This window comes from Haliaeetus leucocephalus, unplaced genomic scaffold (assembly GCF_000737465.1).
Source record: "Haliaeetus leucocephalus isolate CR32 unplaced genomic scaffold, Haliaeetus_leucocephalus-4.0 Scaffold849, whole genome shotgun sequence".
NCBI classification, from domain to species: Eukaryota; Metazoa; Chordata; class Aves; order Accipitriformes; family Accipitridae; genus Haliaeetus; species Haliaeetus leucocephalus.
Genome location: NW_010973285.1, coordinates 928,855 through 955,048, shown reverse-complemented (window position 1 = coordinate 955,048; position 26,194 = coordinate 928,855). Strand labels below are relative to the sequence as shown.

Genomic DNA, 26,194 nt, shown 5'->3' with positions numbered 1-26,194 from the left:
GCCGAGGCCCCCCCGCCCCCCTCGCCGTCGAGGTACGGGGCCCCGCGCGGCCCGCCGCCGGGAGCGGCGCAGCCATTGCTTGGTGGAGGGGAGGGAGAAGGGGGCAGCGGGGCCGGATCTCCAGGCGAGGACGGCTCAGCGCCTGTCGGCCGGGGCGAAAACTTTCCACAAAGGCCGGAGAGGGGGAGAATGGGGCCCCGTGGGTCGTGCGCGCCCGCCCCGGCGCCTTTGCGGGGGGAGGCGGCGGGGCGTGCAGCGCCGAGGCCTACGCGGCGCCCGGCGGGGCCGGAAGACCCGCGCGGTGCGGCCGAGGAGGGGGGCGGGTGGCCCGCGGCCGCGGCCGAGCCTCCGCCGGGGCGGCTTGGCGTGGGGCCGTCTGTGTGCCCGCGCGAACACGCGGTGCCGTGTGTCCCCCACGAGCACGTTCGATTATGTCCGTGGTGCTGGGAGAAACAACCCCACCCCGCCCCACCCCGACTTTATGACGGCAGAACCACAAAGTGCAGACGGCTGGAAAAGTTGCAGCTCTTCTGAAGTCGAACTGAAGTTACGGTGAACCGATTGTTTTTTGGGTTGTGGGGTTTTGGTGTTTTTTGGGCTTTTTTTGTTTGTTTTCCCCGAAGAGTGCATTATGGTCATGTAAAGAGTGCTTAAGTGTCAGCATGACTACATAGATCACACCGAAGTTTTTCCTTGGTATCTGCTGCTTATGTTTGATACTCAAGACTTTCCAAACTTTAGGTTAACGCTGTTGCTTTTTAAGACGTCTTTTGATGAATGTTTTAGATAGGTAAGTAAATAACTAACTGAAGAATCTGTAAGTGTTGTGTTTGTTTGGGTTTTTGTTTTAGCCATTTTAAGTATTTTGCATACTTCCCATAAAAAAATTTATATGGGATCTATGACACGGCACTCTTCCGCTTCCATTCTTTTCTGTTTTGCTTTAGATTTTTTCGGTGTTAACTTGGTTTTAACCACAGTCTCTGAGACCCGTACAGTAAACATCGTACCGGAATGTAATTCCTTTAGTAGTATACCAGTTAGACGTTCTGTAACACGGTGGGGTGGGGCAGTCTCTTCTGTGTAAGTTAGCATTGTTGTGCAAATAAAGACACACTTTCTCTTTGGGAACCTAATTGCCCTATTACTGTCTTTGCTTTGTTTCTTTTATCCGTTTGTTACGCTAGGGAAAAAAAAGCGATGTACCAGAAGGATGGGACTGGAGGCAGATTTTTATGCCCATATGTATCAGTAATAGAAAGCAAAAAGATTGTATGGATAACTGTATGGATAATAATTTAAAAATAAATCTGAAATTAAGTGTATCATACAGCATATCTGGACTTGACAGAGGCGAGGGTAAAGCTTCATTAAATGCAGGATTTCTCTCGCAAGTTATGTCTCAGTTTTAGGACTGGTATTTCTGTGGTGTTTCATAGAACGTGCACCAGAAGAGTGTGTTCAGAGCAGTCTTAGATCCTTCCTTTTGTTAATTTTTGAAGTGGTCTGTGAGTGTTTCTTGTAAAGTTCGAAAAATGCTTTCACTGACACCTGAGGCTTGAAACTTGACAAGAGAAAAATTGCTCCAGCTAGCATTCTTATATTAAATATATTCTTGATGAAGATCTATATGAAATTAGTATCTACAGATAGATTTTCTCTATTTTTGTTGTACTTTTGAAGTTAAGGTCAGAATGTGCACAGTGGCAACTTTAAAAAATGTCTGCACTTTACCTCCAGTTTTCATGGTCCTGATTAGTAATATTGCTGTGAACTAGTCATCCTTTTCAGGAGACTTTTCATTCTTCATATGAATTTTTTTTGTGTTTTCTGCTGCAGTTGAAGTTCTCTACGTATAAAGAGTGTTTCCTAGACCTCCACCTCTTTTGAACTTTATCTGTTTAGTTTTTTATTTTTCTGATCCTCTAGTGGAGTAGTAAACACAATTTACGACATAAAGATAGCTTGTCATGAAAATAGCAACAGAGAAGAAGCTTGTGCCTTACTTGCAAGATAAAATAAGGAAGAATGAATAAGGGAAGGAAGTAAGGCTTACTTAAACACAGCTTTGGTAGTTTGCAAGTATAGCAGAATAAGAAGACTAATACTTAAAATTGTTTTATTTGTTTTTGACACATGTAAAGTCAACACTTCTTGGGCGTAAACATTTTCCTGTTTGTGTCCACTTGATAGAGAATATTTCCTCTGTATCACTGCAGGGTTTGAGCACCCAGGTGGATCATTTAGAGCTGGGACCTTTGGGAAAAATTGAAAATAAGTTTGTTGTTACAGAAACAATACCTTTTTCATATCTTCACTGATATTTTACCATAAGTAACTTGTATTTAAAACAATCTTCTCCCTTCTTCCTCCTCTTCTTCCCTATTTAAGTAAAGACAAGGCCTGTCAGTAATACAGCAAGTTTGTTTCCTTCTGCCTACCTCTCATTATGGCTTTTGTTTTTCAGAATCTAATGTGAAGATGATGTTCAATAACTGTGATTAATACCTATAGTAAAGGTCACGGTATGGAAACTTAGTCTGTAACCAGTCAGTGCTGTCATGAGTCAGTTTTCTGTGCCCAAAACATATGCTGGAATCTACATATGTAGCAAACACGGACTTCATCTTGGGCATTGTCTGCTGTGACTGTGGGGTTAAAAGGCAGTTAAACTTCTGAATGCAGCTATGTGCCCTCCTCTTTTCCTGAAGGCTATTGCCTTCTGCAGCAAAGCCATCAGAACGGATCATATGTCTGTGCTGTAGCCTCTCCATTGAAAAATCTGGTGGCATAGCTTAGCCTAGCTTGTGTGAACTCTACTTGTGATGATGCCTTTTGACTGACTGTAGTACATTCAACCCCCAGCCAGTCATTTCTTGGTGCTGATTTTAGTTTTTCATAAGAGGATAGGCTGTAAGTTAGAGTAGCTGAGAAGTTGCTTTATGAGAAACTGAAACAGCTACACAGTAGGAATAAGAATTTCTACAAGAATATTTGTAAGGCGTTGGAGGCAGGGAGTATTAGGACTATCATCCTAAAGTAAACTAATTGTCTCTGCATGTGAAAAGGAAAAACCCTTACGCTGCATGACTCCACAGTGAAGATTCTGGCTTAAGTACGTCACCCATTCTAGCTCTTCTGGGGTGCATGCAGATGGTCTTTGGTAGACAGCTATACAAGCAGCTAAAGCAGTGTCCAGAGGTTTTTGTCTCTGGCCTAAGTGTCTTCATAAGCAATAAGGGTGCAGCATTTCTGATTCTGTGGTTTGTAGTTTAGACTGCAGATTCCCTTCCAGAAGGTTTTGAAGTTACAGTGAAGTTACATACGTGAGTATGCAAAGGTAGAATCTCTCAGCTGTTACTGTGTTTGGCTTCTCTTAGGTGAACTGAATAACTCTGGTTTATGTTAGTTGAAGATTTGACTCTTTACAGATTTTTTGTTTTTTCATGTAAACCTGTTTATTGACTGAATCATTGTTAGATGAAATGACAGTAGTTAAATTCTGATAAATGTTAATGCACAGTGTCATGTGGGGTTGTACAATACAAAACACTGTTTTGCTTCCAAGTATTGCAAGTTATTTGTTTTAATTATGATGAGCTGGTGTCATTATTAATCAGTTCTTAAACTTTGAACATCTTCATTTGATTATGTTTAGCAGATTAAGCAAATACTATGAATCACTGACAGTATCATTCCATGTTTTCTGTGGTAGTGTAATAAAGATAACTCCTTTAGCCTGTGGTATATCACAATTTCACGGTATATCTTTTCAAAGGTACCTGTGAATCATGACTTCAGTTGGAGATGTGTGGGGAGAAGTAGACTGTAATTATTTTTCTGTGAAGGCAAAGTTACAGTTTGCTTTGCCGTGTGTATGAGGCTGTTGCGTGGGTCCACGTTTCCTTTTCATTGGATGTAAGTGGTGCAGTTTCCTTGCTTTCCACTACCTATTCAAGGCAGGGGATCTGGCCAAAACATCCTGGCTGAAGCTCAATTTAGGTTGACTCAGTCATGGAAAGGCAGAAGTTATATTGGATGGTGAAGGGAAACAGCTAGGAGAATTATAAATACTTACTGTTCCATCTGTTCTTAGACTTGGTGTGTGCCCTGTGTCAAAGCTGTCTATGATCTCTGGATCTTTTTGGGTGTCCAGCTGTCTTGAATTCAAAGTAATGCAAGTGGTTTGTTACCTGCTGTGTTTTAGGTTTGGATCTACTAATATTGCATACTTTCTTCATGTGAAGGAAATTTTGGAAAGGAAGGAAATTGACTTTAATGAGACTTTTATAAGGGCCTACAGGAATTGGGTATCTAGCTCTTCCTGAATTTTAATAAGAAATTTAATTTAATTTTAATAAGCCTGATTTCTGTGGGGTTTTACACAATCTCAGTCTTAGTAAATATAAACTAATCTATTTTTGAAACATGTTAAATCAAAAGCTTTTTAGCAGTTCTGTTCTGTGAACAGATCCTTAGTTGGGAGGACCATTTATAACGTGTTCTCGTTTATGGCAGTGGCTGGTTTTTAAATTTTGTGGACTACTATTGCCACAGAAAATTGCTTTGTCTCTTTATGTCCATGGGTGTCTTTGGACAGGATTTATTGCTTGCATTCAGGTAGTATTTTCCAGTATTTTATGTTCCCCTGATACAGATCTTATAAATTACTTGTTTCTTTTTTTTTTTCATAGATGTATGTTCTTTGACATACAAAAATCTCTGTATACAAATCTGTTCAAGACAATCCACAATTACGTAAGATTGGGTGAGTTTATCTGCTCTTAAAGAAAGATAATGAAAGGACGTGATCTGATCTAAGGGTGCAACATTCCCCTCTGGTAGTTCTTGTTTTTCACAGGATGGGCACTTGCTAGCTCATTAAAAAGAATTCTAAATTTTCCAAATTTGTGTACAGGACACATTTAATGTATATGTAAAAGACAGTGTAACTAGTGGAGCTGAGACTGGAGCCAGTTAATTTTTGAGAACTGCAGGTTGAATTTGAAATAGAGGTGAATAGAGGGGTAGATTTTGGTAACCATTTTAATGCATAGGTGTAGGTAGAAGTCTTTTGTGAAATAGGATATTTTGGCATACTTTATACTGATAGTAGTTTTGTAATTGATTGTGTGTGGTTCTGTATAAATTGTTCTGGGTTGTGGTGGTGGTGGTGCTGGGTTCTGTCTTGTTAAAGGGCTGAATTTGGCTTATAACATGCAGAGAGAGTCAGCTGTAAGAGTGTCAGTCTTATATTTTGCAATGTAATGACTGACTCATATAAAAACTCTTTGTTGTGTGGAAACTTCTGTTGTCCCTCATACAGCCATTCTGTAGGCCCCTTGTAGGAAGCTATGGCAGTGGGTGCAGTTGTGAACATTAATAATGTGATTCCTTTTGTGGTAATGTTGTGGGGTTGTAGGGGACTAATTAGTGACTATAGGGTTTGTTTTGAGAGAGAAGCTTCATAGGCATCTCCCTGTTTTACCCTGCAGGGAATAGGATCCCAAGGTAGCTTATTTCAGGTGAGGGTATTTTATTTTAGATAAGTTAAGCATTGCTCTAATTTGTTGCCTTTAATCAGAAGAGAGTAGTAGCTATTAAAACATAACAAAAGGGAATTTATAAGCAAAAGCTATTAAGCTGGTTTGGATCCTGACAGAATGATTAGGTAATTGGGGGTAAATAAGTGAAAATGGTCTTGATGTAGTAGCATTTTATCTTCTGTGTGGGTTCTGATAAGTAAAGACTTGTGCTCATGAAAGAAGAAAGAGGATCAGTTCTGTAAGCTTTGAATGCCCTGATTGCTACCAGTAAACACCAATCTACTTTTTTTCTGACGTGTCTTGCAGATGGGCCTCCTTTCTGCTTTGTTGGGAAACTTGAGAGGGTACTTTTTCTTCAGTGTCTGTTTCTTAATTTGACTACAAGCCAGGGTAAAGAGTGTTACAGTGTGGCTTTATATAAGCAGTGTCATAACAGGGTTACACCACTTACTCATGTTAGAAAGTAATTACTACTAACTATGGATAGTGATAAACCTTGATGTGGAAGGTGGAACACTCTTTTGTGATAAATTCTGTAAGGAGAGAGACTGGAACAGAGAGTCGTCTTAGGCCTTGTAATGTACTATTACATTGTAATTAACTTGTAATGTATCAAATTAGAATGCTTTTTAATAAGACTAATTTTTTATTGTATTGGTTTTTTTTATTATGGGACAAGCAATCAGGGGCAGTAACCTTACTATAAAACTACACCCAAAGAAAATGAAGGCAACAGGCTAAGCCCATTTAATGGTCATCTGCTGCTGAAATTGGTGATCCTACTTGCTTTCTTGTGCTAGTGCTGGCACTGGCATTTATCTGTCCTTTCAGAAAGTCAGTTCAGTAACCTGAATCACTTAAATGGTTCTGTAGTTTTGTTTTGTTTGTTTTTTGTTTTTTTTTTTTTTTTAAATATAGGCTTGCTTTTCTGGTGGCTTAACTACTCAGATAGTGAGATTGCTGTGTGATCAAACACATGAAAATGGTGCTGTTGGGAGTGGGGAACACCAAGAAACATGGTTTATCTCATTGGCAGCAACTGACCACCAGTTTTGTAAAAATATGGCAGCTGTGTCACTGCGTTACAATAGCCTGACATTAGTAAACAAAAAGTTCCCAATATTAGACATTGATAGAAGTTCTCAGAAAACTGAGGAAGAATGATAAAAGTTCTCAGAAAACTCAAGCATGTTTCAAGCCTGTAGCCTGCATCAGTTTGTTCTACTAGAAATACTACAGAAATAGAAATAAGTAATAATTGGTTTTCCAGCCTGTAAAAGCCTGTTGTTTGTTCTCAGGGCACTTACTGTTCTATAAGCCACTTGAGCTGTACTCTTCTGGTCTGCGACACTGGCAGAACCACTCAAGTGAATTATACCTATTCAGTCCAAAGTAATTGTCTTTTCTGTTGTCTGTTGTTTGATACTATGATTGCATACAGAGATAATCAAAGAAGTCCTACATTAATATCTAACTTTAAAAAAAAAAAGTCAGAAAATAGCCTTAATAATCCTTTTAATACTTGTTTTGCTGCATTACCATTTTATAAGTACGAATTTCAGTGCAGTCGCATCTGTTAAGGGAGAGATTTTGAACACACATATGTTACAGAGGTGCCGAGCTGTCTTCCCTGCCTTTAGTAGTACTGTGCTTGACCTCACGTGATGCACCTGATAGTAGCAATTCACTGAACTACCATTGTCTCTGGTAGGTGTTTCTCCTAGCGTACCAGTTGCTTTGTTCTGTGAGTAATACAAACATCCAGGAATTGACTGAACTATCAGGATCCTTATCCTTCTAATGGGCTTTTAGAAGGATGGTCAAACTAGCGTGCAACATTAAGAATAATTTAAGCATTTTCTGCTGATGACAGCTTGCATGTGTATGTGTGTGTGTGTGTAATGACTGTCGGTAGATTTTACTGCATTTTTTTCAATGCCCCTAATGTCACATAGAAATTCTGTTTTTGTTTTTGTTTTGTTTTGTTTTTGTTATTAGAACTATTCTGCTAATTGAAAAGGAGACAGAAAATAGATGTCCACGCCTACAGACCCTGGCGCCATGCCTCATCCTGGTCCTTCCCCTGGACCAGGACCTTCACCTGGACCGATTCTAGGACCTAGCCCAGGACCAGGACCATCTCCTGGCTCAGTTCACAGCATGATGGGGCCAAGTCCTGGTCCGCCCAGTGTCCCACATCCAATGCCGACAATGGGGCCTACTGATTATCCACAGGAAGGCATGCACCAAATGCATAAGGTAATAGTTTATTACAAGTGAACCTTTTTTTCCTAGAGTTCTCTCCACTGATTAAAAAAGCTACATTTAGACCTGCATAACTGTTATTACACATCATATATCACCTGCAAAACTGCAGCTACACTCCTATTCTGTCTTTATTACTAAAGATGATGCATATATCAGATTAAACACAGTTTCCTTGTTCTTAGTAGACTACTTAGAACTCTGAGTTAGTAGATTGCAAATCTTCATTTGTAAACTGTACTTTTCAGTAAGATGGGCATTACTAGGGAAAAAACCCTTGAATTATAGTGTTAAAACCTTATGGTAGACCTTTCTAACCATCTTCTTTTTTTTTTTTTTTTCTTCTTGTCTGTTTGGATGTATCTTGTGTTTTTCAGGGGTGGTTTTCAGTTTTGCATGAACTTTTTTTTTAATTAATATTTTTAACTCTTAAAGGGCTTGTGCTTACAAATTTGTTTACTCTTCCATGTTGGTGAAAAAACTGGTTTCCAAGTTATTTTATGAAGGCTCCGTCTTACTAAGGAATTTAAAACTATGTAGGGCATAACATGTGAATAATTGGACTTCAGTGGTGGTTGTCATACACTTAAAATTGCATGTGTGCTTAGACTATCATTAATGTCTTTTGCTTTGAGGAAATACTTGCTTGTGTGGAATATCCTTTGTCAGAACAGTCTCTTTATGTATTGTCATTTTTATTTGGTTGCGTACCAGACATTTAGAGCTTAGGATAATTTCAATTTCACTGATGTTCTGCTCTCAGAAATATGCAGTAACAGCTTACAGAGCCAAGGTATTGAAAATGTTTTGGTAACTATTGTTGATTCCACTTTGAATTGTTATATGCACATAGGAAAAAATCGAATTTACAATAAAAAATTAGTCTTGAAGTAATATAAACATATTTTAATTTTTCTCCTGAATTGGCAACTTCTTAAGGGATCAGTTTCATTCATTAAAACAGTTAAAATAGTGTCAAGTCACTAGGGACATGGTGCTACCATCTTTTGCATGAAGAACTGTATCATTAAAATTTCTAATAGCACAAAGACAACTGAAGTGAAGGAGGACATGATCCAGCTGCCTGTTTGTACTGAACTGTTGTAATTTCTGAGAGGTCAGTACATTCAATAACTTAAACTTTTGCATTTGAATCTTGAAGCATGTAATTTAGCTATTAGCCAGATTAGACATTTGCAATTGGCATTTCCTCATTTGTGGGGTCAGTTACAGCCCCCAGCTTCCAGTACTCTGGTGAATACCCCAAACTTCCTAGACAGCCAGGTTTTTTACATCCCTTAGTTCTCTTTTTTCTGTTTTTAAGAGATTCTGTACTTGCAGAAGAGAGCGGCACCAGGAATTTTCCATTAGAACGGTTGAATGCTCCATACATTGTGTTTTTAACTGCTATATCCTGTTTGACCTTGTGTGTTCTTCAGGCATTTAATGCTATGTTAGCATTAGAAGCAAACCAACAAGTGTCATCCCACAAAGTTCTTTCAGAGACTTTACAAGCATCTCAGAAGTTCTGTGAGCCAGAGTAGAAATTCTCCCATTGAGGTGTAATTGAAATGTTTTGAAAAATGCACCATCAATGTAAACAGTCTGGATAGCTAATTCAAAGATGACTAGTCAGTATAGTTACAGTAAAATTACTTTCCCTTTTCTGTACCTTGATTCTGATAATGGAACAAAGGCTGTAATTTCACAAGTTTTTAGTAGCAACAGCTTTGCTGTCCTCTAGTTTGCCACTTCACAAGTTCCAGCATGCCTTCATGTGTGTATGGTTAAGCTAGAAAATGGGTCTGTTGAACTGATGCAGGTGAAAAAAACAAATTCTTGGTTAATTTTTCAGTCTAGATGAGTTTTCTGGTCTGTTCTCCTGTGCAATCCCAGAAATAGTGTATTGTGACAAATGAGGGAAGGGTCTGGTTAAGAAATGCTGTGGAAGCGTGCTTCTAGACTATTTTGCAAGTATTACTTGAGTGTTGTTCTATGTAATAAAAAAACTGGTCAGCCAGGTGTGGTTTGACCAAGTAAATGTTTTCTTTCTGCTTAGTGTTATGGAAAGTGACTTTCAAGTCATGATGTAACACTTTTTTTCCTAATGAAAGGCAGTAAAAGTGAGAGATTGCACAGAAAGTGTCCTGGTTATGCTATTACTTGTAGTGTACCCATCCCATGTATGCAATGGGATGTGGTTCTTACTTTTAAAGTTCACAAACGTAAGTAGTGAAACACCTTCATTCTATGTTAGATGTTTGACTAGCTTACAAAGAATAATATAATGCATAAAAAAAAAAAATCTGAAATATCCAACAATAAACACTGATTGATACAAATTGATATTAATAATTCATAATTACTAAAGTGTGTTTACTTAACAACAGTTAATATGAAAATTAAAGACAGTATATTCACATGGTAACCAGAAAACACTTCCACAGGAAAATTTACTATTTATTTACATAATGCACTTTTGACAGAAACAATAAATTAGCTATCTTTCATGCTATTTTCTTAAGTAATCTTTAGACTGTCAATCAGATTGCCAGGGAAATACTTAGAGTTCCAAATTTTACTGAAGTATACCTTGGATGCAAGACAGCTACATGTAAGGAGAAATACTTGGAAGTTTGTTGCGGGGGACTGCTAAATGGAGAAACCATAACAGCCTCAGAGAGTCTCATGAGGTGAAAATAGTTGGAAGTGTGGAAGATCTTAACGGAAAGCATTGTTACATGGTTGCCCTAAGCCTTTTTCCCCTCAGCATCCACATAGGAGCCCCTTTGGACGCAGAACATAGGGTTAGGTGGGTTTAGTCTGAACTGATGCAGCCTTTTGTATGCTCTTGTGCAGCAGCTGGGCCACATGATTTTAACTGCTTAACTCTTAGTTATAACAACAGTATATCTATTTAATTTATGTAGTTCTCACTTGAGGGATGGGAAGAGTCCTGTGACCTCTTGGTTTATTTTCTCTTCTGTTTAATCGTAACCTGATGCATAATCACTTCTTTTGTGAATTTGTAATGGGGTATACTGTAAATGATTACTGGCTGTGGAAAAATTATGATGATGTCATGGGCAATATTACTGGTTTTGGTGAGTGAGAGAAAAAGTGAGTGACAGAAAAGATTCTTTTCCTACAACAATGGTATTTTTTACCAAATATATTATTTATTCACTCAGATGTTCCATTAAAACAGAAGGCAAATGGCTTCCCATTTCAAATATTGTTGGCTAACAGATTTGTGCATGTTAGACATTCTGAGAATCTTAGAATTCTGTCATGGTCCTGGAAGTAATGCCTTTTTATTCAGCAGGCATGTTCCCTGCATTATTTCTGTTGTATGTGTTCACATTAGTGAAAAAAGAAAGTGGTGTTGTCAACCTTGAAAAATCACCAGAGACCTCGTGTAAGATGGTGGTTTAGCGATTTCTAAGAGATTAACAGAATTGTTGGCCAAGTCAATACTGCAGTGACAACCACAGTCAGTCTGGTTGTCCATCAGTGATGCGTTCAGCTATGCTGTGCAGTTATGTGACAACATATTGCTGTTTCATCTATGTAATTTTTGTTGGTATAGAGGATGCATGGTCTAGAAGAAATCTAGTTTGATACTCGTTCTCAGTCTCCGATTTCAAGGCCGGTGTTTTGTTTGTTTGTTTGTTTTAAGAAGGGGGAAAGAAACAAAACAAGACACCATAATCTGACAGTTTACCTGGAAATAGGTCAAACTGTGATGCAATGCTGTCTGTGAGAAGACCTTAGTTACTAAATTCAGAGTAAAAGCAATGTAGGCAAAATGTCCCTTATGCATTAGGCATTATCTAAAGTCTGTAAGTCTGCCAAGTCTGTAGGTGTGGGCTTGCATACAGTTGAAGTTCATACCTCATTATGTTTTGTGGAAGCACTGTTTATATCTGGTCTGTTCTGTGCTTGTTCTTACTTACGGGAACCTATGAAAATAGTAATGTGTACTCAAAGTTGAATATGTCTCCCTTCCTGTTTCCCTTCTGTTCTGTCATATTAAAAGAATAAAAAAAAAAAAAGTACCCCAACGTGGTAGTAGTGCTTCATTGGTAGTATAAGGTACATTTCTCGTTCCAACAATGTAATTGTGGAAGATATTTTTAAAAATTTATACAGGACTGAAGAATTTACAGAAATTGCATTGTGTGTAAGATCCTTTCTGTAATTTTTAACCTGTTACATAGATTAAAGTTATCATCTATGTAACTATACAGTGATTCAAAGAAGTTATGAAAAATAACTATTTTTTAGTTCTTGTAGTCCTCTGCTGAATTGTCTCCCATGTTTTATAGTTTTTTTCCATAGACAGTAGAGGTGCTTCTAGACAAAAAAATTTCTTGGAAACACAAGACTCTTTGCATAAATTAGTAGTGCTGTGATCATGAAAACTAATTTTGTCTTCAAAGAAGTTTATGCCATCTTCATCTTTTGTAGCTTTGCTAGTAAAAAACTGATTAATGAGTTCTACCTTTCCTAATCTGTTTCTAATGAATTTCACTTCTATTTTTTTCACAGCATAATTTCTGCAAACACACAGAAAGCAAACCCCTTTCTTGCTGTATTTAGGCTTCCTTCCATTAGACTTGAAGCATTTCAGTTTGCTATAGGTTTTGTTGTTTTGTTTTTTTTTAATACTTATCTTACAAAAACCTTTTTGGTCTTTTGACCAATTTTTTCCATAGAAACATGCCTTCAATTGATTTTTTTCTTTTACGGTCACGTCTTTACCTTTCTGTTCCTGCCTGATTTTTTTAGAATTCCCTTTTTGAAAGGCCACATATTTGTCTTCCTCTTCACTGCTGCTCTTTGTTAATGCCAGCTCCTTTCCCCACCTTCTGTATGCTGGTACTTCTGATGCACTAGGTATGCATGCAGTGTCCTGTCTTAGTCACACAGAGCTGTCCGCATTCACAGCGGTTTCACAGTTGCCACCCATTAGTGCAGTGACATCCATCCCTGCAGTCACACCACAGATGTGTACAGCTAAAGTCCTCTGTTCTGGAAATCGGATCCAATTTCCTGCACAGTGTCCTCCTCCTCTTGGCGGCCCTAAAGATTTAGTCCTTGATACATACCATGATAAAATAGGAATGAATCTGGCTTTCCAGGTGTTTTGGATTCTGTAGTATTCAGCTTCTGTGGGCAGAATGTGAACTGAGCATTCTCTTCCGCATTGGTTATATTTGTAAGTAGGGGCAAAGGGAGAGGGAGTAATCTTAATGTCTGAGAAAAGGGTGTTGGGATTTACTTGGTTAGCACAGTGGAACTATTTTTAATGTGTCATTCATCTGTCTCTGCATTTATACTCCACATCCTAAGTTCTTGTAATCAAAAATAGCTTCTCGAGTAACTAGTATTTTTCTGATACAAGTTCTTTTCACAAATGTTTTCATACTGTCATGGCAACTAAATGGTTTCATGAAACATAAAAAATCCATTTTACTTCTCCTTTTCTATAACTTTTCTCCTTTTAACCCATAGTTTCTGATAAGGAAAAATGATAGTGAAATTCTTCAATAATGCTGATAAACAAAAAACCCCACATGTGTTTAAAGATACTTTCAGTCAGATCTGATTATTGCAATGGAAAGTGGAAAATTTATTTGAAGGGTTTACAAATAAAAATTTAGAATTATTTTTTCCTTTGTAGAAAGCATGACCTATGTTTAGTTCTGCTTAAATTGATCCATGTGTAACAAATTGCTCAAAAAGAAGAAATGTGACAGTGTCTTTTTTTCTGTGACTTGGTGTAGCTTCTTGCACACTCTTTTTGTTAACTGCCTGTATTTTCTACTGGAGTAAGTTTTCTTAACTCTCTTTTTAAAAAGAATTCTCAATAAATAGGTGTGCATTTAAATAAAACAGACTGCAAGGTCTCCATTCACAGTAGGATTTGCAACAACAGTATTTAGTGTGCGTGCATGCATGTGTTACAGAGAGGGGCAGAGCCGCATATTTCTGTAGATAGAAGATAAGTAAGTGATGCCAACCTGTTCCTTTCTAATACAAAGCTCTAATACAAGTACTTTTAAGTTAGAAGTTAATAAGTATAATCTCTTCCCTAATTAGGGACCTGATGTACTTTTTGCTTTCAGGTAAAACTTTTTGGTTTTCTTAAGACATCCTCCTTCTGATGTTACTTTTCCCTGTTTTCACTTTCAGAGTCCTTCAGTTTCTATTACAGAGCCTTTTCCAGTGCCCTGCGTGCCTTCAGCATGTTTTTCTGACCCCAGGCCGTCTTCTGTTCACTCTCTGAAGAAGGCACTTCGCCCTGTTTTGCATTTCAAGTACCATGGGAACTGTAGTTTTTGAGGAGTGAATGAGATGGCAGGAACTGTAGGGAGCACAAGTATTTGAGTAGAACTATGTCTTCTCTTCCTTGACTGCCTGTCCCTGTTTTTACTTGCGAAGAATAGGTTACCTCCTGCAATGTCATCTTTGTTTTTGAAGAGAAGCAGTGTTTGGGGCATTCCAGTAGAGCAGTGACTGAAAGGGCAAAGTTTGGGCTAAAAATAACATGAGCCAAGCCACAGGCTGTACTTTCATAAGTTGGTGTGTGTTACACTGCTTTGTAATATGAGGCCAGTACGGTTTGTGTGTTTGTATTTGGACAGTTTGCCTCCTTGGCATTGCCAAACAGTTCATGAGGGAAAAAAAAAAGCAAAAAGGAAACAGAGGGGACAAGCAGTCTAATGGTGCTCTGTGCTTTCCCAAAAGTCTGATTCCAAGGGTAAAGATTACCATTATATTTATTTTGAATGACTGCTAAGAAAAGTTTGTATTCTTTATGTATTTGTTCAGATTTTGAGTTAAAGTCCTTTGGATTTTTGTAATGGATTTATATACTATCTCTATATAAATACTTACTTTGTTTTCACAGTCCATTGATGGCTTGCATGAAAAAGGAATGGTTGAAGATGTTCATTGTGGCTCCATGAAGAGTATGCGACCTCCTCACCCTGGAATGGGCCCACCTCAGAGTCCAATGGACCAGCATAGCCAAGGTTTATACATACTGTGCATGCTGTATGATTTTGGGGCCCCTTTATTCCACAAAGAGTCAGTAGTTCCATGTAACAGATTTCCAATTACTTCCTTTCATCTTTGTTTGGAAAGGCTGAACTAGTATCACAGGGCAAGGTGAATAACTGAATCCGGTTGCTTTCTGGAGTGTCCATCTGTCATGTATTGGAAAAAAGCTACAGTTCAAGTCTGTGGCTGGGGCAAGTAATTGGTCTAAGTCTATTACAGATTTCAGTTCACATCTCTGAAAAAAGCCCACCAAGTTCTTTCCTATCTTACGTGGCTATTGTAAATGTAAATGCATTGGAATATGATTTGTTTTAATCCTGTGGTGAAGGAATGATAAAGGAGAAGAACCCAAGCAAACTTGGAGAAACCTTTAATATCTGTAATGTTTGGTCAAGGGCTGATCAAAGTTCTCCCCAAAGTTTTTTATGCCAGAAGATAGAAACTCTTTTTACCACATTGCTACATGCCTTCTTTGTGTCCCTTTAGTTTGCAATGTAAGATGACATGCATTCTGTAAGCAGCTCAGTATGTTGGAGATGTAACTGGTAACACCTGCTAGTATTAATTAGTTCAGCAGATAGTGCTTTGTATATTGCATAATTAATTAGATTACAGCAACACCTGAAGAATCCCAAGTGAAATTAGGGTCCTGGTTTGACACACTCTGCAAATCTATTAAGAGGTGGTGCCTGTTTGAAGTATTTACATGTTTATTACAAAGGATAAGAGAAATGCTGGAAGGAGAAAATGGGTACAGATCAGCAAAACAACTCAGCCTGAACTGCTTTGTGACTTTACAGTGGGCTGTGACTGAAACCTTAGTCTGTAATTGGTCAGCTGAATCCCTGTCTGGGACCTTGAGCGTTAGAAAGTACTGTTTTTCTATTAACACCTTTGACATCAGTTAAGGAAAATAGAACTGACTTTGCAGGGAAAAGTTCTCCATCAGCTAAAACTTTTCTACTGATTTCAATGAGATGCAAGCATGATTATCTGAGAGCAAAATTTTACCTGACCTTGTGTTCACTCACTTTTGCTTGTAAGGAACTTGTTCCTTAAAATGAACAGAGTGTTTAGTGTGAAAATGAAGATGGGTCCAATTAAAACATAATGTGCTCAAAATACAAGAACATAAGTTGCAAATGCTTCAAATACAAGTAGCTCCGAGTTGTTTTCTTCTGTGCTGGCTGAGACCAGACTTCCAGGTCCTGTTGCTCTGCAAAAAGATGATTGTATTAGTAGCAGCTGTGGCAGGCTAAAGACTACAGATCCCTGCTCTCTTTTTGGTGTATGTCTGCAACTGTTGCAAGGTAAACAGAAAATACTGGCATTCTAATGTAAGCAGGCTTTTTAAAGAAATGGGTAAAAAAAATCCCCACATGTTCTAATATTTTAAACACTCTTCTTGACACCAAGGAGTATTTTAGTTTTCTTTGCCTCTCTGTCTCCTTTTTGTCTTCTTACACAATTATCTTTTCACAAAAAATGGTGATGGCATTTGAGGCTATTCTGATACGTATTGGGGAAAGTCCCATCTGCTGATGTACTTTCTCCCCATTAGTGTACAGATCCAAGATAGAACACCAGGTTTCTTAATAGCCTTTAAACCTATTGGATACTTTCAGTCTGATTTATCATGGGATTAGAGTCCTGTAAGACAGTTGTGTTTCTACAAGTTTTGTGGAAATAGGCAATGTGGTAAAAGAGTGTGAGCTTACCCATGCCTACACTTAAGGGGAGAGGACAGTATGAGTTCTCTGACAATCCATTGAAAGATGCATGGTAAATATTCTGATCCTAACAAAATCTTCAGTATGCATTTGGTACATTGTTAGAAGCCAAGACTTACCGTAAGGTTCACTTCCTTGTAGATTCTTGGATGTCTTATAGTTGAGCTTACTTTGCAGTTGTGTACAATTTTTAACAATGCGCATGTCAAATAGAAATTGCTCCTCATTAGTTCTAGGTCTGTTTTTTTCATGGCTTATTGTTTATAGGCCTCAAATTGTAGTAGATAAATATATGCACTAATTAATGTTATTATTTTCAGACATTTGGTGGAAAGTAGCTGAAGAAGTTCAAAACCGCAAGGAATGGATGACCCTAAGCTTCTGCCGTTAGTTTGAAAGCATAAGCAGAATGGCCATGTATCAGTTAAATGTCATTTAGTCTAGCACTGGTTCTAGGTAGAATCAAAGAACATTCTCTGTCTTTTAATTCCGTATGATCTTGTCTATAATTCAGGCCACTGAGAATAGTTTTACGGAAGAATCATAGAATCACAGTATGGTTTGGGTTGGAAGGGACCTTTGAAGGTCATCTAGTCCAACTGCCCTGCAATGAACAGGGACATCTTCAGCTAGATCAGGTTGCTCAGAGCCCTGTGCAGCCTGACCTTGAATGTCTCCAGGGATGGGATGTCTACAACCTCTCTGGGCAACCTGTTCCAGTGTTTCACCAACCTTACTGTAAAAAATGTCTTCCTTATATCTAGTCTGAATATCTTTTTTTTTTTTTTTTTTTTTTTTAAAAAACATTACCCCTTGTCCTATCGCTACAGGCCCTGCTAAAAAGTCTGTCCTCGTCTTTCTTATAAGCTCCCTTTAAGTGTTGAAAGGCTGCGATAAGGTCTCCACGGAGCCTTCTCTTCTCCAGGCTGAACCAGCCCAACTCTCTCAGCCTTTCCTCACAGGAGGGGTGTTCCAGCCATCTGATTATTTTTGTGGCCCTCCTCTGGACCTGCTCCAACAGGTCGCTGTCTTTCCTGTGCTTAGGACTCCAGAGCTGGACGCAGTACTCCAGGTGGGGTCTCACCAGAGTGCAGTGGAGGGGCAGAATCACTTCCCTCAATCTGCTGGCCACTCTTCTTTATACGGAGCCTGTGATACAGCTGGCTTTCTGGGCTGCAAGTGCACATTGCTAGCTCATGTCCGGCTTTTCATCCACCAGTACCCCCAAGTCCTTCTCTGCAGGGCTGCTCTGAGTCCCTTCATCCCCCAGCCTGTGTTGGTACCAGGGGTTGCCCCAACCCTGGTGCAGGACCTTGCACTTGGCCTTGTTGAAGCTCATGAGGTTCACATGGGCCTACTTCTTGAGCTTGTCCAGATCCTTCTGGATGGCATAAAGTCAGCCTTGTCAAGCAAATTTACTGTTCTTTTTGTGGAGATTGTCAGCAAAATTGATTTATTAAAATATAGACAGTACAGTACTTAGTGCAGTACAGTATTTGTACGGTTGTCAGGAAAATGAATCCTGGCTCATGTATGGGGTTTCTCTGTGCATCACTTTACAACCTATTTACAGTTAGTTATATAACTTGTCATTTAACTAGTTTAATATATTTAATATAGATTATATTGTTTTTACTTAGTGCTATCTTCCTCCTAAATCAGAATGTCATAGAGTATCAATCCAAGCACCTTTTCTAACTCTTATCAGGCAAAGTTGTGTCTATCATTACTACTGCTGGCTTTAATAATCACAGAATCTTAGAATCATTTAGGTTGGAAAAGACCTTCAAGATCATCGAGTCCAACCATCAACCATGCCCACTAAACCATGTCCTGAAGTGCTTTGTCTACGCACTTTTTGAATACCTCCAGGAATGGTGACTCCACCACTTCCCTGGGCAGCCTGTTCCAATGTCTGACAACCTTTCAGTAAAGAATTTTTTCCTAATATCTAACCTAAATCTCCCTTGCTGCAACTTGAGGCCATTTCCTCTCGTCCTATCTCCAGCCACCTGACAGAAGAGACCAACACCCACCTCACTACAACCCCCTTTCAGGTAGCTGTAGAGAGCCATAAGGTCTCCCCTCAGCCTCCTCTTCTCTAGACTAAACAGCCCCAGTTCCCTCAGCCGCTCCTCATAAGACTTGTGCTCCAGGCCCCTCACCAGCTTGGTTGCCCTTCTCTGGACACACTCCAACACTTCAGTGTCTTTCCTGTAGTGGGGGGCCCAAAACTGAACACAGGACTCGAGGTGCGGCCTCACCAGTGCCCAGTACAGGGGGACAATCATCTCCCTGCTCCTGCTGGCCACACTATTTCTGATACAGGCCAGGATGCTGTTGGCCTTCTTGGCCGCCTGGGCACGCTGCCGGCTCCTATTCAGCCGGCTGTCGACCAACGCCCCCAGGTCTTTTTCCACCAGGCAGCTTTCCAGCCACTCTTCCTTCCCCAAGCCTGTAGCGCTGCATGGGGTTGTGTGACCGAAGTGCAGGATCCGGCACTTGGCCTTGTTGAACCTCTCAACACAACTTTGCCTGATAGAGTTAGAAAAGGTGCTTGGACTGATGCTGTATGACATTCTGATTTAGGAGGAAGACAGCACTAAGTAAAATCAATATAACCTATATTAAATATATTAAGCTAGTTAAATGACAAGTTATAACACTAACTGAAATAGAAGATGATCATCCAGTTGTGGATTTTTCTAGGTACTCTTGTAGGACTATTTCGTGCTGTTCAATGTATTTGTCAGTGATCTGGAAAAAAGTGTAGAGTTAGTGCTGATGAATTTGCAGAGAGCACTGAGGTTTAACGGTAAATAATGAACCAGTTGGTTACAAAGGCTGATCAGGATGCTCAGTAGAATATGCTTATTTCTCTAGCATGGATTTTAGCACAGCCAACAGAATTGTATGTCTAGGAGCAAAGTAGTATATTGTGTAGGTGGTATGAGACCATATCATACCAAGCAGAAAGGCTGAAAAGAGTTTTGGTTATTCTGGCAGACTTAAGTGTGTATTACCATATACAGTGTTTGTAACCATGAGATGGAATGTACTACCTGCATACAGAAGCAGGGGCTTATTAATTGAGGAGTTGTATCACCTTTTCTAATGAATTAGCTGAAGGCTGTATCATAGTATTGTATTCCATTCTAGTAACTACAGTTCAGAAGGATGTTGAGAAAAGTTTAAGGTAGCATCAAATGTTTGAAGCATCTTTTGTATGAGGAGAGGCTGAGTGAGCTGAAACTGCATAGCATGAAAAAAGAGAAGATTCGGAAATACATTATGGGACAGAGTGACAAAGGCAGAGCCAGACTCTCTGCGGTGATTATCAGTGACAGAAGATCTGACAATTGGCACAACCTGAAACACATGAAATTCCATCAGAACATAAGAAAACATGCTTTTAGTGTAAACCTGGCTTAACAATACAGTAGGTTGCCCAGAGAGGTTTGTCTAGTTGCCATCCATGGAGACAGTCAAAACCTGACGGGACATGTTGCGGGCAGCCTGCTGTAGCTTACCCTCTTTGAGCAGGGGGTGGGGCTAGATGATATTGAGAAATCCCTTCCAACCTTAATGATTCTATGAAATTGTGCCTTATTTAGAAGACAAAGGAATTATTTGAAACTTGGAAGACTTGTTTTTTTGCCTGGAAAATGTTAAACTCCATTTTTTATCCTCTCTGAGACAATTAGAAGATGTCTTGATCAGTCTGCACATTCCCAGGTGGTAGAAAGGCTTGTAATAGATGGATCCTTTATCTTAAAAAAAAAAAAAAAAAAAAGCGCACTGAATTTTGGTACCTGCAAATTGAAATTAGGTGAATTCAGACTGTATTTAGTATCTGCATCTTACTTAATGAAGATAATTAACCCTTAGGACAAGGATTACGCAAGTATTTGTGGTAGATTTTGTGTCACATGAAATTTAAGTCAACACTGGATGTCTTTCTCATTTGTTCCACAGACCAAAGGGAGGAGATTGTTTAGAGGCAAAAAGCCTTTGCTCTGTTTTAGACAAGTTAGCTAGACTGTTGTAGCTGTAACGGTCCCTTATTGACAGAAATCTGTGAGCCTGTAAACAGGCTTCAAGATTCTGAGAAGAACTGGTAAGCTAGAGGAGGAAACAACGGTTTTAATTCTTTGAGAATGGGAAGGTGGATAGTCTTCATAAAATGCTGCTGTTCTTGGAGCTCTGAGTAGAACAGTTGTGATAAACACATAGGCAGTAGTCCTTCTGTATGCAGTTTACAGTTGGAACTTATCACAAAATGAGATTTCATTTAAATGTCAAATGTTCCAATAGCAGGCTTCTTAGTAATTTTTTTTTAAAGAAGGTCTTGCAAAAGAGTGTCTCTAAGTACAAAAGCAGGAGTTTTTATAAAAAATATGCCTACGAACGTGAGTGATAAATTCAGTTGTAGATATAATTTATGTAAATCAAATGTGCAGTTGTGAATGAACAGTCTTGAAATAAAGACTACTGAACTTACAAAGGACAAGTCGATAGAGAATTTTGGATGTAATGATTCTTCCAGTCTGTATTGAGAAACAATTAAATGACCCTTTTTGAGGTGAGATTACTTTGGTGACCAAATCAGAAACATTTGTAAGCTCAATCTGCAAGAACTTTGTCATTTTGCTCATAAATGCCTATCTGAATAGCAATTACTGTTCTGAGATTTTTGCGTTTTTTTAAACAACAATTACTAAAATAAGGTATGCAACTTTATTATTAACACTCTGGATTTTTTTTTTCTTGGTGCTCAGTGAGATGCTGGTCATGCAGGAAGAATCTGTTACTAGCTCAGACAGATTGTCATATTTTTATTGCAGTCATACTGCAATAGGATGGTTTTCAGAAGTCTGATATTAATTTATGGGGAAAAATATTCTGAATTGATATCTCTCTCCTCAACAGTACCTCCTTTCCACTTTTGCTGCCAAACTGGGGAAAGGGTAATATTCCTGACTTTCCGGTGACCAGTTTTCTTTTCTTGAACTTAGGCACAATGATGTACCTGTTTACTCTTAATACCTTTCTTTTAATGCTAATAGGTTAAATGAAAGGACAGTCCATTGCTCCAACTTGATATTTAGCTGTTTAAATAGTAATCTCACTACACTTAACTGAATTTGAATTATGTTAGAAACTGCCTTCAGCCTTTGTGAATGAACTGTGCTGAAAAACCCAGTATTGATATTAGAAGTATGAAATTTACTGTAAATTGTTAAACTGCTAAAGAGAGTTATGCAGAAGATGAAAATTATGTTTAGATTTGACTTTGTAAGAGGAATGGCGAGAAAATGCAAAGACAAGGCAAATATTTATTTAAAATAAAATATTTTCATTAGAAAGAATTCATAAAAAGATATAAATGGACTGAAAACACCAATTTCTGTGTTTTTCTGGAATTTGGAACAAAATAAATGCAGTTACTGTGATACAGCAGTGAAATACAGACCAATTTGAACAGTTCGGGTGTCTTTGCTTGCTATTTGTAAGTGGAAACAAGCGCTGCAGGGATTTATGGTTCTGGGACTTGATCTGTATATATTTTTAACTACCACACAGTATTTGTTGAATTTCTTATAAAGGTACACCGGTTGAATTTAACTAACAGCACTAAGTTACTGCTACTTCAGAAACAACATTCATTGTCCCTACTGTTCTTAAATTAGCTGCACTTCCTTTTCTGATTTTTTTCAGCCTTTTAAAGATGAGAAAAGATCTGTCACCTTATCCATCTGTGTGCCAGCTTAAGACCTCTCAACAGTTTATTTCTACAGTCCTAGTTTTAAGTGACTTGCACACATACGGCCTCCCTTTCTCTATGTTGAGAGTTTCACAAGAATTGGTGTTAACCCTGGTCACACCACTGACAGGGAAATATTATATTTAGCTTACCTTAAGAAAGTTTGTAGCCTCGGTCCAACATAAATGTATTTTCCACTGTGTATTGTAGGCATGTACTTGATTCCTTAATTTTTTTTTAAAACTAACTTTAATCGATGGTTGAAGTGATAGTTACACAACTAAATTTCTTCAATCCTATCTATATCTTCCTAGTGCAGTTGTCTTAGAGTCAAGTTTTTGAGTAAAAATACACCCTTGCTATCAGTTTTAGCAGAAAGATTTGGCATATGATTCTCAAGACATTTTCATCATTTAAGTTGTCTTAATTTTTAGTGGGGAGTTAAGACCTCTGTTGAATATTCCAGTTTTTGGACTGGTAAAACCTTGACTCTTTCTAATATTCGTTACAAGGGTTCAGAATTCATATGTGTTCTCTATTTAATTATAGCATTAAAAGTGGAGAAAAAAGATCTCTCAACTTTTAGCTCTCTGGTTCTTCAGCTTTAAAACAGATGAGGAAGAATGTTCTTTGCTTCCGTTAACTGAAGTGAAATTAAAAGCAATTAGAGCAGAAACTTTATTTATAGAGTCTGCCCTCCAAAAATACTTGTGTTTGGTAAAGTGTTAGAACTAGGATTTCTTCCGGTGTCAATACTGTAAAGCATATACATTGTTTATGACATGTTGCAGTGATTTCTGTTGAACAAGTTGATAAGAAAGTGGGATGATAAGTGTGTTGCTATAATTATGCATACAGTTAAGAAAGCAGTGCTTTTTAGCTGCTGAAAACTTGAGAAAGATTTGTAATGTAGCTTCTTCTATAACCCACTGAAGGATTATGGGCGAAGACAGAACCCGACTCTCAGAGGTGCATAGCAAAAGCAGAAAAAGTAATGGTCACAAGTTATGTAAGTGAAATTCTGATGGGACTTAAGAGAAAGAAGATGCACCATGAGAGTGATTAAGAATCACTATCACTGGCGATTTTCAGAACTTACCTAGATAAGACCTGGAGAAACCTGATAAAGCTTTGGAGTTACCACAGCTTTAAATGGTGGGTTGGTCTATTTGGCCTCCCTTTCCTGGTGTTGGGTGTCTTCTACTCTGTATATTTTTGAGAACTAAAGATTATCGTTTGTCCTTTGCCAGCAATAGGACTCTTTTGTTGCAAGTGTTCTGCAACCTTATAATTCAGTGCTTTTGCCATCTTCCAGTCTGAAGGTTAAACTAAACAGAATGGTTTATACAGAATAGAAAACAAAATTTTCTGTGGAAAATCTAGAGGAAGGGGTACTTGGCAGTTCAGCAAGTAACAATTAATAAGCTAGGTATTTAAAAACCTGCTGAATACTTATTGTGGAAATTCATGTGTGCTAGGGAAAAATGTATTTGAAGTGCTTAATAGCAGATGAAAGTGTGTTTGCAAAGTTCAAAAAGGTTTCTGTCTTTGCCTGTATATTAAACATTCCTATGGACTGTGTCTTTAATTTTTTTTTTGTTTTATGACATATGGTGGTTAAACTCAGTCTTTGTGAGTCTTCATATGTCCTTATTCAGAGCCTGTGTGTGCATGCTCACCTGTATTAGAATATGTGTAATAAGATAGGAAGAAAGCAAGTGTTGTAGAGATTTTATTAAGACAAGCTTGTGACTGCGTGTATTGTCACACTGCTAAATCTTCTGAAAGTTCTCAAACTTAAAAAGGAAAATTTCCGTACAGCATCACAAAATTAAAGTTCTGTAAATGCCACATGTTAGAGCCTTTACAAGAAGTTTGGAAGGCTTTTGTTCTTTCCTGAGATATTTTTTTTTAATTTTGCTTTCATTCTTACTTTTGTCAAGCCTAGTTTCCTATTGCCAAGAATCCTAATGCATAGGAGTTTGAGGGAGAGAGAAAGTGTAAGTAAAAGCTCAAAAAACGCCTGCTTCTAAAAACTGCTCTCTGTGAAACATAGTCACAGACTTGCAGCTGAAACTGTCAGGACTGAAAACAAGTGCTCAATATCTTACACCACAGGTTTAGATTTTTATAGTCCGGATGGATTTCAAGATCATGGGTCTGAAATCTGTCAGTGATAAAGGAATATGTAACTTGGACAATATACTTGAGAGGGGGAAAGAAACCTTTCTTTGAAAGGCAGTTTTGAAAACAATGTTATTCAAAGTTGGTGCTATTTAAAGTAAGTTCTGAGACTGAGAAACGTAATAGTAAATGATAATCATTGCAATAAATCCCATTATATAGTATAAAACAATAATGCAGTTGTATATTTTGTTTTTTGTTGTGGCATACTGGGTGTTCTTTTAAAGCAGTGTGCTCAGCAAGAGGGATTTGTAGCTTCCCCTCTTTTCTTTAAAAAGAAAAAAAATTTGAGGCAAAAATAAGTTAGTAGGAGGAGATGAGTAAGTGGAGTAAACTTATGGTTATTTATCATTGTTTTTATCACCACTAATGGATGTATAAACAATTTTTATATTGGCCTAGTAAATAACTTCAGTAATTTTAACGTTTTAAGGTCTTTTTTCTCCCTTTTCCTTGGAACTCCTCACCTCACTTCCCTATTTTTCTTTCAAGCTGCTTAATTTTTCTTATTCTCACTAGAGTTCTCTTCCTTTCCTGTCATCATCATCTTTAGTTACAAGATTGAACTCGGCCTATTTCTGTCTTGCCTCACCTGGTCTTTTCCCATCACAAGACTATTTTTTCCCTACTGTACCTCTACCTCATTTTCCTTTTTTAGAAGAGCTGAAATCCTCTCTTCTTTGTCCTTTTTCTCAGACATATACAACCTTTACTTTATGGTAGAATATATTCATCCCTAGACATCAGCATTGATGGACTTTAAATCCTTTAGCACTTCTATCTATCCACTTGTATAAGTTCTAGTGACTTACAGCTGCTGTCATCTCAGAAAAGTTGAGACTACTTTGAGATTTTGCCTATGTTGCCCTCACTGAAGGGCCAATAAGAACAGTGAAGCTAGAGAGGGCAAAATTACTTGCTTCTGTGATCTGGACTATGTATAGATGAAATTGATGTAGTTAAAATGTCAGGAAGACTGGAGGAAGAGTAGATTGGTGTCACAGAAACGTCAAATGTGGCATGAACTTTGGAGTTCAGTGATCCATGGCTTGCTAAAGAATATGGAAGTGAGCCAGAAGATTTCATGATTTTTTATTTTACAGTTTTTTTCAGGCTTTTCAAATTGATAAGAGCATTATTCGTGCTCTATAATACCAGAGTGAAGTGAGCAAATATTGTTACCTCTTTTTCACTCTTGGTGGACATCTTTAAAATGTAGCTGTCATGCACAACCTGAGGGATTGCTTTTCATATTTTTTCTCTGACATGCTACACGTTTATGGAAATTTCACCAAAAATCTATGCCATCTCTTTTCATGGATGCGTTGTGAAGCTCAAAGAAATATGTATTAAATGTGATTAAAATTCAAACTTAAAACCACTGCATTTGCAAGTGCTATAATAAGATACAGGCACTGTTCACTTCAGAACTGTGCTTGCTCTCTTGGAACTTTATAGAGTAACATAGTCTTCAGCAGCTTCTTCAGAAGGTGATTTTTGTGCTTGCAGTTAATGTTCCAAGTTCTTGAACACCCAGATGGTAAAAGGTACTGAACATTCTTTGGCTCAAACCTTTAATCTGTATAAATTAAAGACCAATTGTATAGAAATTTAATACCATCTGTTTCTATTTCTGT

General features: G+C 38.2%; 1 protein-coding gene across 3 annotated transcripts in view; it reads left to right on the top strand.

The window, feature by feature from the left end:
* Nucleotides 1–26,194, top strand: part of SMARCA2 (SWI/SNF related, matrix associated, actin dependent regulator of chromatin, subfamily a, member 2) — a 117,200-nt gene that overhangs the window by 1,851 nt on the left and 89,155 nt on the right. For 2 of the 3 annotated variants that reach the window (XR_775334.1, XM_010582774.1), the window contains exons 2-3: nucleotides 7,545–7,805; nucleotides 14,728–14,851. Coding sequence is in view for 2 of the 3 variants with exons in the window: in XM_010582774.1 (XP_010581076.1) it covers nucleotides 7,581–7,805; nucleotides 14,728–14,851 (349 nt within the window). In the remaining variant the exon portion in view is untranslated. Of the gene's footprint in view, nucleotides 1–626; nucleotides 791–7,544; nucleotides 7,806–14,727; nucleotides 14,852–26,194 lie in introns of those variants that run through there. The other variant, XM_010582772.1, reaches the window with a different exon arrangement.